At 50.8% G+C, this 14,967-nt stretch overlaps 6 protein-coding genes across 6 annotated transcripts; 4 read left to right on the top strand and 2 right to left on the bottom strand.

The window, feature by feature from the left end:
- Positions 1-121: 121 nt before the first annotated feature.
- On the bottom strand, positions 122-3,609 carry PSV08DRAFT_411597 (uncharacterized protein). Its single transcript, XM_014224490.2, has 2 exons — positions 1,543-3,609; positions 122-906 (listed from the first exon to the last, which is right to left on the bottom strand). The coding sequence occupies exons 1-2, from the start codon at positions 3,423-3,425 to the stop codon at positions 324-326; spliced, it is 2,466 nt and encodes an 821-aa protein (XP_014079965.1). The 5' UTR covers positions 3,426-3,609; the 3' UTR covers positions 122-323.
- Positions 3,610-4,409: 800 nt separating this feature from the next.
- On the top strand, positions 4,410-5,825 carry PSV08DRAFT_411596 (PQ loop repeat-domain-containing protein). The gene is made up of 2 exons (XM_014224491.1): positions 4,410-4,563; positions 4,662-5,825. Exons 1-2 carry the CDS (start codon positions 4,505-4,507, stop codon positions 5,572-5,574), a joined length of 972 nt encoding a protein of 323 aa, XP_014079966.1. The 5' UTR covers positions 4,410-4,504; the 3' UTR covers positions 5,575-5,825.
- Positions 5,826-8,240: 2,415 nt separating this feature from the next.
- On the top strand, positions 8,241-9,167 carry PSV08DRAFT_322388 (uncharacterized protein). Its single transcript, XM_066092686.1, has 2 exons — positions 8,241-8,400; positions 8,486-9,167. The coding sequence occupies exon 2, from the start codon at positions 8,731-8,733 to the stop codon at positions 9,124-9,126; it is 396 nt and encodes a 131-aa protein (XP_065948582.1). The 5' UTR covers positions 8,241-8,400; positions 8,486-8,730; the 3' UTR covers positions 9,127-9,167.
- On the top strand, positions 8,251-8,682 carry PSV08DRAFT_354536 (uncharacterized protein; the record flags this gene model as incomplete). Its single annotated transcript, XM_066092877.1, has 3 exons — positions 8,251-8,287; positions 8,341-8,400; positions 8,486-8,682. 3 exons carry the CDS (start codon positions 8,251-8,253, stop codon positions 8,680-8,682), a joined length of 294 nt encoding a protein of 97 aa, XP_065948583.1.
- Positions 9,168-11,237: 2,070 nt separating the features above from the next.
- On the top strand, positions 11,238-12,001 carry PSV08DRAFT_364696 (uncharacterized protein; the record flags this gene model as incomplete). Its single annotated transcript, XM_014224494.1, has 2 exons — positions 11,238-11,274; positions 11,346-12,001. 2 exons carry the CDS (start codon positions 11,238-11,240, stop codon positions 11,864-11,866), a joined length of 558 nt encoding a protein of 185 aa, XP_014079969.1. The 3' UTR covers positions 11,867-12,001.
- Positions 12,002-12,828: 827 nt separating this feature from the next.
- PSV08DRAFT_322369 (uncharacterized protein) lies at positions 12,829-13,542 on the bottom strand. Its single transcript, XM_014224495.2, has one exon. It carries the CDS (start codon positions 13,450-13,452, stop codon positions 12,844-12,846), a length of 609 nt encoding a protein of 202 aa, XP_014079970.1. The 5' UTR covers positions 13,453-13,542; the 3' UTR covers positions 12,829-12,843.
- Between the last annotated feature and the right edge of the window lie 1,425 nt (positions 13,543-14,967).

Genomic DNA, 14,967 nt, shown 5'->3' with positions numbered 1-14,967 from the left:
GCAAGGAGCATTGATTTTCTGAGGCAGCACTTTGTGTCATAAGCTGATTTCGGGCCATAGAACCTTTCGTTAGAACGTGAAGGAGGTTGTTCAGTTTCTCGCGTTGGGCATTGTAGGGTCAGTAGAGAAAATCTTGAGTGTAGCAGGTTCCTTCTGATATTCTTGAAGAAACTGTTCGAATTGTATGTAGTAGCTGTAAATGGCGCAATCAAATCATGCTGAGGTAGTTCGCAAACAGGCACCAGCCAAGAACATGAAGCAGTCTAACTAGGTCTTCTGTATTACAAACTGCTTGAAGGAATAAAAGTCTCTCTGAGTTGCACTCATGTTCGCTTCATGACAACCATGATGGATTTCCGGGTCCTTTCAGTGCCCCGCCAATAGTCCACGTTCTCAGCGCTCAGTACCTCCAAAATCCCCACAGAAGCCAGTCTGTCGACCTCCGCTTTATATCCACCAGACACCCAGACTTCATCTACAACTGTACAGACGACAATGCCTCCCTTCTTCGCGATGCGAGCTAATTCTGCAAGCCCTGGAACAGGTCCCACATGTCCGGAGGAAAAGGTTCCGCAACAAGTCACTATATCGTATGATTCGTCCGGTTTTTCGATGCGCTTCGTCATATCTGCGGTGGAAAGGTCTCTATATGCGCCGGTTTTTCCTGCGACATCGAGCATGCGAGTAGAGAGGTCGATACCGTCGATAGTTTTTGCACCGAGTTTCGCGAGTGCGACACCGACTAAGCCGGTTCCACAACCGGCGTCGAGAATGGCGCCATTTACCTCCCCTAGGACATCCTTGACAGTCTGAGCGGTCATTTGAGGGCCGACATAATCTACCCCAGCGTTGTGGACGTCGTTGTCATACGTTGTCGCCCATTCATCCCAGATCGCAAGGGACTCACTTGGCTTTGTCACAGCATGAATTCGTTCGAGATATGAGTGTGTATTCTTCGACTGAATCATATTGAGAGAGTTTTAATGTAGCGAATTGAAGCGGTAGTCTGGATGCCTTGGAACTTGTTGGTGGCGATATAGGAGCTCTCTTATGTATAGCTGATATTGCCTGCTTATCTATGCCACCACAATGTCAGGGTTGTTAATCTCAAAATGTCTCAAAATTCATGGAATTCAACAGCTGCAAGATATGACAGACATGACTCATGCATTCAGCTTGTTCTGAGTAAGATATTTGGTGCTGAGTAAGGGATTACTTGTATCCAGGCTAACGAATGAGTTCGGTATTACAGGTAACAAGAAGAGTTCTCTCATTGATGTCAGATAATGAAGCAAGGAAGGCACAGCTGAGTACATCGCTCTTTGAGGTCAATGTTAGAAGGTAATCATTATCGCGGAGCAAGGAAGTCACGTGATGTGTAATTTTGCTACCACGAAGTATTTGGCGGATGACAGATCTGGAACCATTGTGTGTAATGGAATGGAAGAATTTGGTCACTTAGTACGTTGTAGGCCATTTATATATATCTTTCTTTTTATTTATCTATTTAATAAGACTGTTGCGAGGCCACCGATAGCGTACTATTCAATGTCAAACCCTTCTAAATTCCCTGTCTCCATCCACTTGTTTATGCGCTCTGTATATTCAATAATCCCACCTGAGAATGGCGCATAACGAGGTTCTAGATCCGTGTCTTTGCTTCCCTGCAAGAGCCTTGCCGCAGCGCTTTCATCAGCGATGTAGCCAGGCGTGCACGTACGGACAAGTCTGTAGAACATGGAACGAGCCTCGCACTCATCTGTCCACTTGTCCTCAGCTTCCTTGGAGGCCTCTACGATTACTTTGTCGGGATTCTTAGACTTTTGGATTGCCTTACATATTACATGAGCCCTCAGATTTCCTGTCATGTAGAAAAGTGAGCTACTATTCGTACTGATAGTAGAGCCAGACACACTGCAGAAAAACAGGTTGGGAAAATCATGCGTGGCAATGCCAAACAGCGTACCAAAATCTCTCCCAGACCACTTGCTGGTGAAAGAGCGACCATTGCGGCCCGTTACAGGAATGCCCAAAGACTCCATTGGGCTCCTGAAGCTGTAAAGGGTAGAGCTGAATCCAGTAGCGAGAACTAGGCAGTCAACCTCGTACTCTTGACCATTAGCGATCACAGCTTTGTCGGTATACGAAGTGACACCCTCTGGCGTGTGCACTAGCGTGACATTTTCCCGGTTATACGTCTGCAGGTAGGTGTTGTGGAAAGTCGGTCGTTTGCACCAGCCTGGGTACCAAGGCTTCAATTTTTCCGCCGTTTCTGGATCCTTCACTTCTCTTGCAATGTGTGCACGCACTTTCTCGGCCTGAGCAAGGTCGATCTTCATCATTTCGTCGAAGATCTGCTCGGAATTTTCAGCAGTAACGACAAGGCGCCTCCCACTTGCGCCCGAGAAGCCGCGAGAGTGAGTCCAACCATCGCTTACTAAATCAACCTCTGCAGCGTCATTGGTCAGAAACCTGTTGTAGTTCTCTGAACGCTCGTACTGCCACCCTGGTTTGCATGCGACCTTAGCCCAGGCTTCGGGCGTAGTCTGAGAGTCAGGGCGAGGTCCACAATACGAGGGAGTTCGTTGGAAGACGTAAAGATGCTTTGCCCACTTTGCCAGCTCAGGAATGCAACCAACACCCGTTGCACCAGTTCCAATGATACCCACTCTCTTATCTTTTAGGTTAACAAGTTCCTGGTTGTACTCGTTACCGCCAGTATAATTGTAATCCCAACGCGCAGTGTGAAAGACCTTTATGTTCTCTTTGAACCTATCAAATCCAGGCATGGCTGGAGCCTTGGGCGCAATAAACCAGCCTCCGCAGGGAAGAAAAAATTGACATCGAACAGTCAGCAGCTCAGGTTTCTTGGTTGGACCGAGCCGTTGAGTAAGCCTAATGACCCATCTTGCTGCATCTTCATCCCAGTTTGCGCTTTCGATCTGCGTGCAGAACATGCCCCGAAGACCAAATTGGGCAGCCACACGCTCATTCTGTTCGCGAATCTCATGGCCATAAGAATATTTGTGTTTCGGCATGTAACCAGTCTCTTCGAGTAAGGGCAAGTAGATGTATCCTTCAACATCGCAGGTCAAACCTGGATACCGATTCCAATACCAAGTTCCACCAAATCCGCCCGCGATGTCTACGAGACATATCTCTTCCGGCTTGATGCCTCCCTGAATCAGATGGTAGGCGGAGAAGATTGCGTTATGTCCAGCACCGCCAAAGAGGAATTTGACCTCGCAGCCGTCTTTGAGAGGTTGGTCTTTGCTTGTGAGAGCCTCATAGTCCGCGAAAAGGTCATGGCTCAGATCTTCAAGGCCTGGCTCGCGAATGTCATTGTAGTTGCCGATGGTTGAAGCGGCAAGGCGCTTGTCACGCTCCTCGTTATATTTGTCTTGCATCGATTGATAGGAGGTCATTGTGGGATACAATAAGAGGATGATTAGATGGAAATAGAGTAGTGGATTTTACAAAGTGATGATCAAAGTATTGCTGTGCCGCAGTCACGTCAATGAGTGATAATCATCTAGCCTCTTCATGCGCGGCAGATGGACAGCAGTTACAGCGATTTCGGAATTCAGTTTTCTGTACCTTCTATTTTCAAAGCCATCAGGTCAACATGACTTGATATTGAATTTGATGATGGCTACTTAGTAAGACTGACGCGGCCCGAGATGGTAGCTTACCCCTCCAAGTACGACCGCTACTTGCGTATGCATTGCCTATTAGACATTGTCCTCCAAGATACCTCTATCAATTCCTATTCGTATTGTAGTATTACCCATAGAGTCTCAATATAAGCTCATCAATATCTTAGTTCAACTTTTCTCCCAAACTAATCTCTGTAGCATAGCAGTGTACAAAAGTCTCTTCAGGTCACGTCTGTTTCTTAGTAAGAGATCTTCCAGATTATATCCCAACACGCTCAATAAATTAACTCGTGGTTTTGGCTATACTTGAATTCAACATTCACGGCGATCTCTAGAGTCAATTAGTAAGACAGATGTCCTAATGTAGTCAGATACCCACATAAAGACGCAGAAGTGGCTGGGTATGGTCACCCCCACCAAACCCGGTTACAATCCAATTTCCCCTCGTCTAACCTTGTTGAATTATTTCGGTATAGCGCTGTAGTATCTGTCGCTATACAATGAGTGATTAATTTATGAAAACATCTGACTCACTTCTCTCACTCGGTGCTGCATATGTAGTAATCCGCAGAGTGGGAATGCGTCCCTTTCGGCAAAGGAGATGGCATTGGCTTGGAACAGCAGTTTGGCACCCATCTGCGCCTCGATAAGCGTCGCAATACCCTTTTCGCTCTTTCTGCGAAGATATGATACGTGTATTATGTAATTCAATTTCGGCTCTTATAGACGTGGGCCTGCTTTGTCCTCAGTGTTGTTATTGAATAAATACTCCCAAGGGCTACCCACTCCCAAGTTGTGTTTCTTATCAACTAGCAACTATTGTACCTCTCCTCGCGCTATTGTCGAAGATGGCAGCTCTTGCATCGTTACCCGATGTAGATACTGATGCCTTTTCTGGTATATGCGGGTAAGTGATTCTCATCAGCGGTATAGAAGTAGACACATACATTCCATCATTGCGTTATCTCCAGTTTTATCTATGCTGACTTTTTTTCCATTGAATAGTACTATTTCCATCGTGGCATGGGTTGTTGTATTCAGCCCGCAGATCTACAAGAATTTCCGTCGAGGTTCATGTGATGGTCTATCACTTCACTTCCTCGCGGTATGGCTACTGGGCGACATTTTTAATGTCGTTGGTGCTGTACTTCAAGGCGTCCGGCCGACCATGATCATCCTTGCTATATATTTCACTGTAGCCGACGTAGTGTTGTTGGCTCAATGCTTCTTCTACAGAGGCTTGACATGGAAGGATGATACTAGTGCGGCACCACACACGCTGATGCCAAGCGAAACAGAAGATCCGAACGAAAGAACATCACTACTGGATGAACACATGATAGCTAACGAGAGGCGAAGCCCAGACGAGAACAATAAAAACAATGAGACTAATGCATTTGGAGAGCATGCGAATCCTATTGCACGTACCTGCTTGTACATGTATGTCCAAAACATAGCGATGGTTTTTTTGGTTTGTACAACAGGCATAGTTTTCTGGTACACAAGTCACGAGTCCACGAACCACGAGGGTCTAGCACCTGGTCGGGAGATCCCCAAGTTCGACATTTGGGGTCAAATATTCGGTTGGCTTTGCGCCGCACTTTACTTTGGTTCACGCTTCCCCCAATTGATCCTGAACTGGCGTCGAAAGTCTGTGGAGGGGCTGTCGGTATTGTTTTTCCTTTTCGCTTGCTTGGGAAATTCTACATATGTCTTGTCAATTCTTGCGTTTGACTCGACTGGCACTGTTTCGAACAGCTGCCTTGAGTCCTGTGAAGCGCGGGAACTCTATGGTAAGCATATACTGGTAAACCTTCCCTGGCTGGTGGATGGCCTAGGCACGATGCTTCTTGATGGAGCGATCTTCGCCCAATTCCTGCTTTACGGCGAAGTCAAGCCCATTCGGGATGAAGTGTAGGGTCGAATACTGGGCTGAAGACGCATTCTTGTGGAGCGTGGACCCGTGCAGATCGCTTGTAATATCCATTCTGAGGTAGTGAGACGCATGGAGAGGCGAGACAGCCTTGCAAATCAGACCTCTAAGACACGTCCACGAAGAATATCATATCATTGCTGCAATCCGTAGGTGGCGCTAAAGATGGAGCAGGTTTAGCTCTAAATTACTGTGGCAATCTCCTGTTGTAAACACGTGTAACTATGTGTGCCGGTGTAGTGTATGCAGTCGTGTCGGTTGAATGGCAGTGAGCTCCATGGCCATGGCTAGGCTGACGCCCTTTATGCGACCTTTCACAGCATGAATCAATCTGCCACGTACACGGTTCGGAAAGACTTGTTAGTAAGTAAGGCCGACATGAATTCGCAGACAAGCCAAAGATCTTCGCTGTACGTCTGTCCCGTGTTGGACTAATCGTCGGCAAGTGGAAATCTTGGTCGACGCAATGGTCTGCTGTGAAATACAGACTTGTTTGGATTGGAGAGATGGTATTATGTAGGTGTGTTTGATGCGGATATTAGCTGGTTGAAGGAGCAATTTAGTACTATGTCGGTTTGCAACTTGATGGCGACTTTGTGGATGGCAGGCTACCATGCAGAATATGTTTACTCTGGAGAAGTTGCAGGAGATCAAGCAATGGCAGATGAGCAGATTTCCAGTACTGTGTAGGTGCGTCTCTGCGATACACAACAATCTATCGAGCGATATTGTTGCTGGAAAGGATTTATCGATTCGCACCACATCACGTCTTGGATAAAGATGAGTTCCACGTCAGCACCCAAAATGGGCCAGACACTCTAAGAAAACGCCAAGTTGGTGCATAGCCGCGGAGGGTGCAACAGCAGCGTGTAATGGTAATTTGGTCGGGCATGAATTGACATGTGTTGCCAACGCCTGCTATCTTGACTCGATCTTCGCCGTTGGTGATGATGAGCTCTGGCCAGGCCAAAAGAAGACGTCATATTTACTATGCGACCAAGGCTGCGCACACCACCACGCTCGACTGACACGTGACGTATGATTTCACTGGTTTTTGACGCTCGAGGATCCGCAACCTTGCCATGGGCACTAGAAGATGGTTGCATCGACCGAACGTAGCGCCCGTTCATGCGCGGCCGGCGGCACCCGTCGGTGCAGAAGCCGAGAAGTGAGGGCGGGTTCCACAGTCGTCCCAAGAGTTGCGGTGCATGCACGACTAAATTAACAAGCAGCATGCGTTTGGCCTTGGGTATAGGAGCTTGTAGGGCGCGATATTGTGGGCCTTCCCGAGGATCCTGCAAAGGTTAACTCTGGCCGTACGCACGTGCATCGTGGCGTGGTTTGGGTTAGCGCAATATCTGCAACCTGTACGACACGTCACAACCGCCAGGCTTTGGAGCAACCGTGGAGGGCTTTGGATTGAACAACACGTCTGCCAACGCAGCGTGGACGGAGGGCGAGGGTGTGCTCACCCCGCCGGGAGGCTTGTGCGGTGCCTTTGTCCAGCTGCCACTTTCGCTTCAACCGCAGCAAGCGAAGACCGAGCAAGCGCCGCCGTGAAGAGCTGGCTAGCGTTGACGGCGGCCGGGCTGGCTGGTGCTGGCAGGACACCAAACCTATGGCCATAGCACGGGAATTCAGGAACAGGACAGCCTGCAGTATTGGGATGTGACATGGGCTGCATCTCTACGCACGAACCTGGAGATCGCAGGGCTGAGCAGTTCACACCAGGAACACAGTGCTTGATATTGACGCACCGCCGCTCGACCAGCTGCCCATGCCACCTCATCCGGGTGGGTCTCGCTGTGCAGACGGTTGACGGCCCCAATACCTAGCACACGCTCTCGCTTAATGCTGCCTCTTGCTTCGTCTGCCCTCGTCGTTGCAGCTTCGACACGTGAAGCATGGTTTCTTCGAGATGACGCGCTTTCAGATGGCATGTCCACGGTACGGAAACGGCACGGCCCTTTATCCTTCTAACCGCAAGCGGGACGAGCGCCGACGAGGGTAGGGCCCAATTTGCGGACACCTCTGGCACTACGTCGGCATGGAGAAACTAGCCATGGCAGCAACTCTCTTTCGTCCTTCAGTGCCAGCTCAGAGCCGAACCAGGCTGAACTCGGTAACACAGTAGAGACCAAAATTTATCCGTATCCCCTCATTGGCCTTGCCATCCCAGACCTGTGGTTTCGACCACACGCAACGTCCTGTCATGGTGTCCGTACCGGGTCCTGGCGGGTTTAGTTTCTGCTTGGTCGCGTTCTCTTTCTCGCTACCCCCGCAGTTCCTCGCTCGATTATGTTTCTGCCGGCCAATTATGGCGGGAAAAACCTGCCAACGCAGCATCCCATCACCAAGCTGCTTTGTTCCGAAGCACATAGGGGGGTGGTTGCGGCGGCTGCAGGCTGCTTCCTTTTTGACCTGTCTATGTGGCAAAGCCGCCCTCTTGTTCCTACAGGATACCGAAAATGAGGCTCTCGAAGCACTGCTCGACTATAAACAGAGGCAGAACTAATGCCACGCAAGGTGTTGCTACCCAGTCCTCGCTCACACATACCTGATCTTCCCTGATCCCCACTCGCGAAGCCTTTACCCCACCACAAACTTTGTTAAAAGCATCACGCCTTCGTCTCTTGCTCGCAGTTCCCCCCATCTCGCACAATGGCAACACAAGAGAGTTACGTGCAAAAGCTACAGCGTGCGCAGACCGATGCTCTCGCCCGTGTAACCTAGCTAAAAAAGACGTTGCAGACTACTGCGCTACCAACCAGATTGCCCAGCCCCAGTTCCAGGACTACTCTGACCCACGAGGTTCGTAGCCCATGCCTATCTCAAGAGACCTTGTCAATATCGCCCACTTACTTACTGGCATCTGCTGACACACTGGTCAACACAGGCATACGCACAGCCTGGTCAAGCAGTGTCTTTGTCCATGGCCGTGAATACCGAGCCGCGCTATGGCGAGACTACCGCTACCTCGAGCAATCCCGAGAAGAAGCCGCTGAAGTGGCCTGGAAGGCCCTTCAATCCGCTGCCGCAACCACCAACGCAAACCAGACACAATACAACCGTTCCTTTGGGGCGTCCCGATAATGGCTCGATCTCCCCTTGCAACACCACATACAGAGATGCTCAGGGGCTATGAAATGCTGGAATATGTCTCGATACGTTGATGCTCTGGCCGATTTTGTTGTTATAGTTGTTGCATACTGGGCCACTGCATCACTTGGGCTTACGACTTCTTGTTCTTCTCTCTTTGAAACTTTTTTTTTAAAACTGAAAGCTGTCTCCTCTTTTTTTTTCGTTCTTACCAGCTGGTTCTATACCCTTCATCGTTCGCACAATGCTCGTTCCATTCTCCAGCCAAGGACTGTCTATCCAGGCATCCCTATGTGCCAGACACTCGCTGTATCCTTCGACCGAGGCTTTCTTTTTTTTTTCACTTTTTACTTGAGAGACTTTGTCGCAGCTTCCATATGTGTTGAAAGTTTTCTACTTTGTTTCTGTCTTTTTTTTTTCGGTCCTTGTTCGGAGTAGTCAATTGACACAGGATAGTTGAAATATACTGCAGAATAGCCATTACACCCGCCTGTCAATGTTTTATTCCTTTCAGCGCAGTCATGTTCAAATACTGTCATAAATGAATTGACTTGTCGAAATGTGAGGTGGCAGGGCTCATGTCAAATATGTCGTGCATGATTAATGCTTTCTACTTCAGAATGGTCAAGTGTTTCAGCACGCTTGGTCTATTGTTCACAATAGATTGATAATAGGCCAAGTCTACCGAAACAATTACACCTGTGTTGTTGTGTGTGTTTCAACCATGAGATGAGATTCGTTTTGCATAGGCATACAGTCTATCAAGATGTTTTGTTTGCTCACTAGCCGGGCCGCTTCCTACATGCTGCAATAGTGATGAGACATATAGCTCTGCCACTCTGCATGCACCGACGATCCTTCTTCACTTCGCACCAACGGTACTTGCACACGTCCAAAAGCAACGTAATGCACACAGCCACCACGTGTAGCTTAGCCAACTCATCCAACACAAAAACCCACCATCCTCCTACGGTGGATCACCAACACCTCGACTGCAGATGCTAACCCCTATTAGCGCCTCTTTGATCCGAAACAATGTCCACAACAATCCACTGTGCAAATCCACTGCCCATCTTCATATCAGTATTTTCTTTTTCTTAGCGGCCGTTGGCTTGATCTCGGCAAGACAAAAGCAAAAAAAAGCCACCGTTGTACTTTTTCGTGAGATAAGAATATCTACACTAGGTTCACACGTACACAGCAAGACGAAAAATAAAAACAAAACGGCAACGCCACGACCGAGATATGGAATGGAGATGTTCCTTCAATACAACGCTGCGCTGTTACCCCTGCCATAGCACCATTTGCAGCAAGTATGTAGAATCAAAAAAAAAAAGAGTTAGTAGTAGTACTAGCAAACACAAGTCACAAAACTCGCAACGACACACGTACTTTTTTTGTAACAAAAGCTCAATCTATATTCTTTTTTTTTTCCACCATCTTCTCTCTTTCCCACCTTACTCGATTCCAGTACACACACACCCCTCCTCCTCCTTTCTGATCATATCCTCAATGATTTTGGTTTTACCTAAGCAACAAAAAACTTAGCGCCGGCGTGGCAAAAAAAGAGGGGGGAGGAGGGGGAGACGCTAGTATTTCGAAACACGCATCTCCTAAGCGCCTATTATGCGACACCTATTTTGTCAGAGAATAAGCTGTGCCGTAGCAAATCACATTGTGTCGAAGGGCCATACACACACGCACACAAAGGCAACGGTAATTCAATCGCCAACACCATGTTGCAACTAGTAGGCCATATACATATGAAATTCCTACAGTTAGTTAAATAAAATCTTAAAAGATAACTTTGCGAACATAAATAAAGGTTTCCTGTTCCATGGCCTTTTCTGTGCATTTTCCAACCCTATGTTCTCCCCTCCACCCCGGTCCCAAAAATAAAAAAATAACAATCCCTTACACGGTCGATCCCCAAAACGCATAATGTTTCCCTGGCTTGACAAAACACACGCCGTCTTACCTCTTCCCTCGCCATGCCTCTTTGCCTCGCCGCATCGCCCATCTGATTCGTACAAAGGACTTGCGTACCAGAAACTGGCGCGAAACAAGGGCCGGGAGATGGGGGGAGAGAGAGAAGTGAAGTCCAGAGGAGATTCCCTGCATAGTAAAGGCCTGGGGCAGTTTACGTGTTGGAGAGGGACGGTGGGTACCGTGGTGCTGGGTTTGTATGGGCTGGGAGAGGCTTAAGGCATTGGGCGGTACTGAGGGGATATGGATGGGATTCCTTGCGGGAGGAGGTGGCGAAGTGTATGTCTTTTTAGTGGGGAAAATGTGTGTGTGTGTGTGTATGAGAGAGAGAGAGGAAGGAGAAAGGCAAGGCAAGGGAAGTGGAGTATAAAAGGGGAAGGGAGGGAAGGGGAAGGGACGACTGAGGCCATCATTTTCACGAAAGCATTCTACAAATACAATTCTACCTATTGTAATACACTATTTTACTACTTCCAGGCGAAGAAGAAAAAGAAGCACACCTTCCATTCATCACTAGTCTCGACCATTCGAATCATAATATCAAGAGAGAGAGAGAAAAAAAAATGGCACCCATCTTCAAACTCCTGACCATCCTTTCCCGTATGTTCCCCCCCTCTCTCTCCCCATATCAACCTCACACACCTACTAACTTCCGACTCAAAACAAAAAAGTCACCCTCTACACCTCAGCCCAAGGCACGCAATTCATCACGGGGGCCTGTACCTCAGACGCGGCCTGCGCATCCGGCTGCTGCGGCTTCAAATCCGGCAAATGCGCCGCCCCCATTGTAGCCAACGAGCAGGGCCAAGGCTGTGGCTTCGGCGACGCACAACCAAACAACAATGCTTTGAACGGGGGCAACAAGGCTATGGGCGACACTGCACCGCAGCCGCAAGCACCCGCATCCGGACAAAGCATGGTAGGCGAAGAAGCAGCACCAGCACCAGCACCAGCACCAGCAGCATCAGCCGCGCCTCAAGCCAAGGGCACACAATTCATCACGGGAGCCTGCACCTCGGACGCGGATTGCGCATCGGCATGCTGCGGGTTCAAGAGCGGCAAGTGTGCGGGACCGGTGGTAGCGCAAGAGCGAGACGGCGGGTGTGGATTTGGGGATGCGCAGCCGAATGACGATGCGGCTAGGGCGTTGCAAGGGAGGAGCTTGGGACGGAGGGGTCCTGGGTTCATGTAAGCAATCAAGTAGTATATCCATCTAAACGTGAGAAGAAAACAAATGCATGAATGAAAAAAATAAATAAATGAGTATGGGGAGTTTTGACGGTGATGATGAGGGTACGAGTAAAGAATGAGCAGTAGTAGTATGTGGGCATAGAGAAGAGATGGAAGTAAGGATGGAGAGGGGTTATTGTTGTTAAGACAGGTCAGGTGACAGGTTCACGCATTGTATTACCTACCAACCCTACCCACATGTATGATTGTTTTGTGGCGGGCTCGACTAAGCGGGGGCGTATGTAATCCCGCCGCAACCCCCTTCTGCATAAAAACACATGATAGGTTCGTGTGAGTTTTCGATGACAGGCGGGTCGGCTCGGGAGTGGGATGCATATTCGGAATAATATCGCACCGAGAAAACAAAACGACAACCCAAAAAAAAAGCAGAAGGGATTTTTTTCCAACGTCAGGTAATTCGAAAGGCCCCTCTTGACAATCAAGAGGAGACCAATGCTCAATCGGCTCATCGTATTGCATATAACCGGCAACAGGTCTTTTGCCAGACTAAACATGTTTCTAAACGCCCCAAAATTGTACTCCGACGCTTTAAATGCAAGGTACAGGATGCCGACCAATTCCACGAAAGAACACCAATGTGTACGCCCCCAGATATAGAAAAAAGAAACCATGGCTCCGAGAGAAAAGCCATATCCACCGAAAAAGGGCAGGCTCAAAGCCGGGAGAAAAAGCGCAGACATGAGCAAGTGGTGTGCACTCTACCAGAAGAAACAATGTGATAGATGTGAAGGATATTCCAGAAGTAAAAAGAGGTTTTTGTGAAGAAGAGGAAGAAGGAGCATGACAAAGTCGTGAGTCTGAGCGAAGAGACGTGAAAGCAGCTCTGACCAAAGGGGGTTAGCAGTTGCATAGGTGCAGTCGATGCCAAAGCCGAGGCACCATGACAAATGTGCTGGGTGATGTCTGGGTCGCGAAAGCTCAGTTGTGTGGTATCTGCTTGCTCTGGCCGTTGCCAGCCCATACACCACCGCCAACAGCTCGCGAGATACCGACGCCCAGGCCGACGGCGGCGGCAATGACGAGGAGAGCAATGACAATCTTGGCCCACAGGCGTTGCTTGTTGGTCAGATTGCGGAAAAAGGCGCAGCCGCGCTTGCGCTGGTACGACTTGCGCTTCTCGAGCACAGCCTGTCGTGTGGGCCACATGGTGCACTCCTTGACGCGACCGTCGACGGATGTCTTGGACTGTTGTTGTGTCGAGGCTACCGACAGGGGCACGGCGCCCTCGAGATCGTGTTCGGTGACGCCAAGGTGGGCCTTTGAGGGGGGGATGCTGTCATTGATCGAGGGGCGCGTCTCGCGCAGGGCCTCTGGGTGCTTGTAAAAGGCCGAGTAGGGGTTGGAGGCGTCGGCAGTCCACTCCTTCTTGGCCGGGTCGGCATCGGCAGTGGCAGTAGCGGTAGTTGTTGTTGAATCCTGCGAATGCGGCGAGCGCAGCAGCTGCTGTGTGGCGGGCATGGCGGGGCTGGAGGAGCGCTCGATACTGGCGCCGAAGGTGACGGACTCGTTCTTCTCGTTGGCAGCCATTGCGGCGTCAGGGGGCGAATGGAGTAGCACAAAGGTGGAGGCGACAAGCAATGGACAGCGGCGGCGCGACTATTTGTGGCGGAGAGAGAGAGGGAGGGAGGGAGGGAGGGAGGGAGGGAAGGAGGGGAAGCTTCACAGCAGGCGCAGCATGGGCCGGATACGGTGACGAGGCGGCGTCGTGTGTTAGTGGGCCAAGGTAGGGGGTTAAGGACAGGCGAGTAGGCAAGTAGAGCGGATGGGAGACGGGCGGCGGCCGATGGTGAGGGAGCGGCGATGCAGTTGTGGAAGCAGCAGGTCCGTCTGGGGGGGGGGGGGTCACTCGAAGCTGCAAAGAATGGGCTGTGGCGCGGGTGGATGGGTGAGAGGGCTCGATGGCAGTGGAGAGAGCGAGACCTGTGTGCAAGGAGGGTCGCGGGCGGCAGTGCGCGAGAAGATATGAAGGAGCAGTGTCGTCCCCCCCCGTGGCTGAACAAGGCCCGTGTGAACGGGGGATTCCAGACTTGGGGGGCAATCATACGGGCCCGCTAGGCCGTTCGGAGCCATGTCCCTGCCGTCAAGGCTCGTCTGAGTCGATGGATTGGCGAGGGAAAGCAAACTGCAGGTGGGCGTTTGGTTTGCCCGTCCCTGATCTTCGCCCGCACTTCTCGTCGCCCTCGCTCAACCACGGCGCCGCCTCCCATGGCTGGCTTGGCCCAGCAAAGCAGCACGCCCACGGCCTCGCCCACACAGCGCCGCCGCCGCCATCGCCTTGTGCGCGCGACTGGGCGCTGTTGTCGCGTGAGCGTGTGCCGTGTGGGCTGGGCCTGGTCGCCGCTGTACGGCCGCAAAGGTCGACTAGGAGCAGCGAGGGTGCGGCGCAGCTGGGGTTTGGCTCTGGCTTGGCGTTGAGCGCAACCGCAGGCGAGGCCCGAGCGGGCAGTGCGACCGGCCAATGTCTGCGCGGCTTGACGCACGCGGAGCGGCTGGCCGAGAGGCTTGAGCGCTTTGCTTGTCTGTCAGCCTCTGCCTCTGCCTCCTTCTCATGCACCCGCACCAGCGTTGGACAAGCTCCCAGCTATCGAATCGTCCATAGCACCACCACCACCACTGCTACTACTACTACTACTACTACCGCATGGCGCCCTGCTGGCGGGGCCCGCCCTCTGTCCACCGCCCACCGCCCGCCGGCCAGACCACGCCAGCGGCACGGCGGCGAGGGCACACAAACAAGGCACAAAAAGAAGCTTTTGGCCTGCCCAAAGCAGTGGGAAACCCATCCAAGACGTGCATGGGTGCCGATAGCCGCCTGCATGCACACGTAGAGACAAAGACGCGCCTTTGTTGGCTGTGCACACATGTGCCTAGGTAGTAGATAGCAGCAGATACGCATGTCCCGAGTATACTAGTCTGTGTACATACTACTTAGCCCTTGCTGCTCAGACGGCGGGCGGGCGAGATTACCTAGATAACGCTGCAAATGCATCGAAACCATGGCGTGGTGCCAGATTGAGGGTTTCGGCCAGGCCTGTGCACCAG

The sequence above is a fragment of the Bipolaris maydis genome, assembly GCF_028858645.1.
Source record: "Bipolaris maydis strain C4 unplaced genomic scaffold PSV08scaffold_12, whole genome shotgun sequence".
NCBI classification, from domain to species: Eukaryota; Fungi; Ascomycota; class Dothideomycetes; order Pleosporales; family Pleosporaceae; genus Bipolaris; species Bipolaris maydis.
This window is presented reverse-complemented; position numbering and strand designations above follow the sequence as displayed.

Excerpts from the sequence above, each read along its gene's own strand:
- PSV08DRAFT_411597 (XM_014224490.2), bottom strand. The coding sequence starts at position 3,425 with ATGACCTCCTATCAATCGATGCAAGACAAATATAACGAGGAGCGTGAC. Across the intron at positions 907-1,542 it reads GAAGGGTTTGACATTGAATA|TGAGTCCCTTGCGATCTGGG; the intron begins GTACGCTATCGG and ends GACAAAGCCAAG.
- PSV08DRAFT_411596 (XM_014224491.1), top strand. The coding sequence starts at position 4,505 with ATGGCAGCTCTTGCATCGTTACCCGATGTAGATACTGATGCCTTTTCT. Across the intron at positions 4,564-4,661 it reads GCCTTTTCTGGTATATGCGG|TACTATTTCCATCGTGGCAT; the intron begins GTAAGTGATTCT and ends TCCATTGAATAG.
- PSV08DRAFT_322388 (XM_066092686.1), top strand. The coding sequence starts at position 8,731 with ATGAAATGCTGGAATATGTCTCGATACGTTGATGCTCTGGCCGATTTT.
- PSV08DRAFT_322369 (XM_014224495.2), bottom strand. The coding sequence starts at position 13,452 with ATGGCTGCCAACGAGAAGAACGAGTCCGTCACCTTCGGCGCCAGTATC.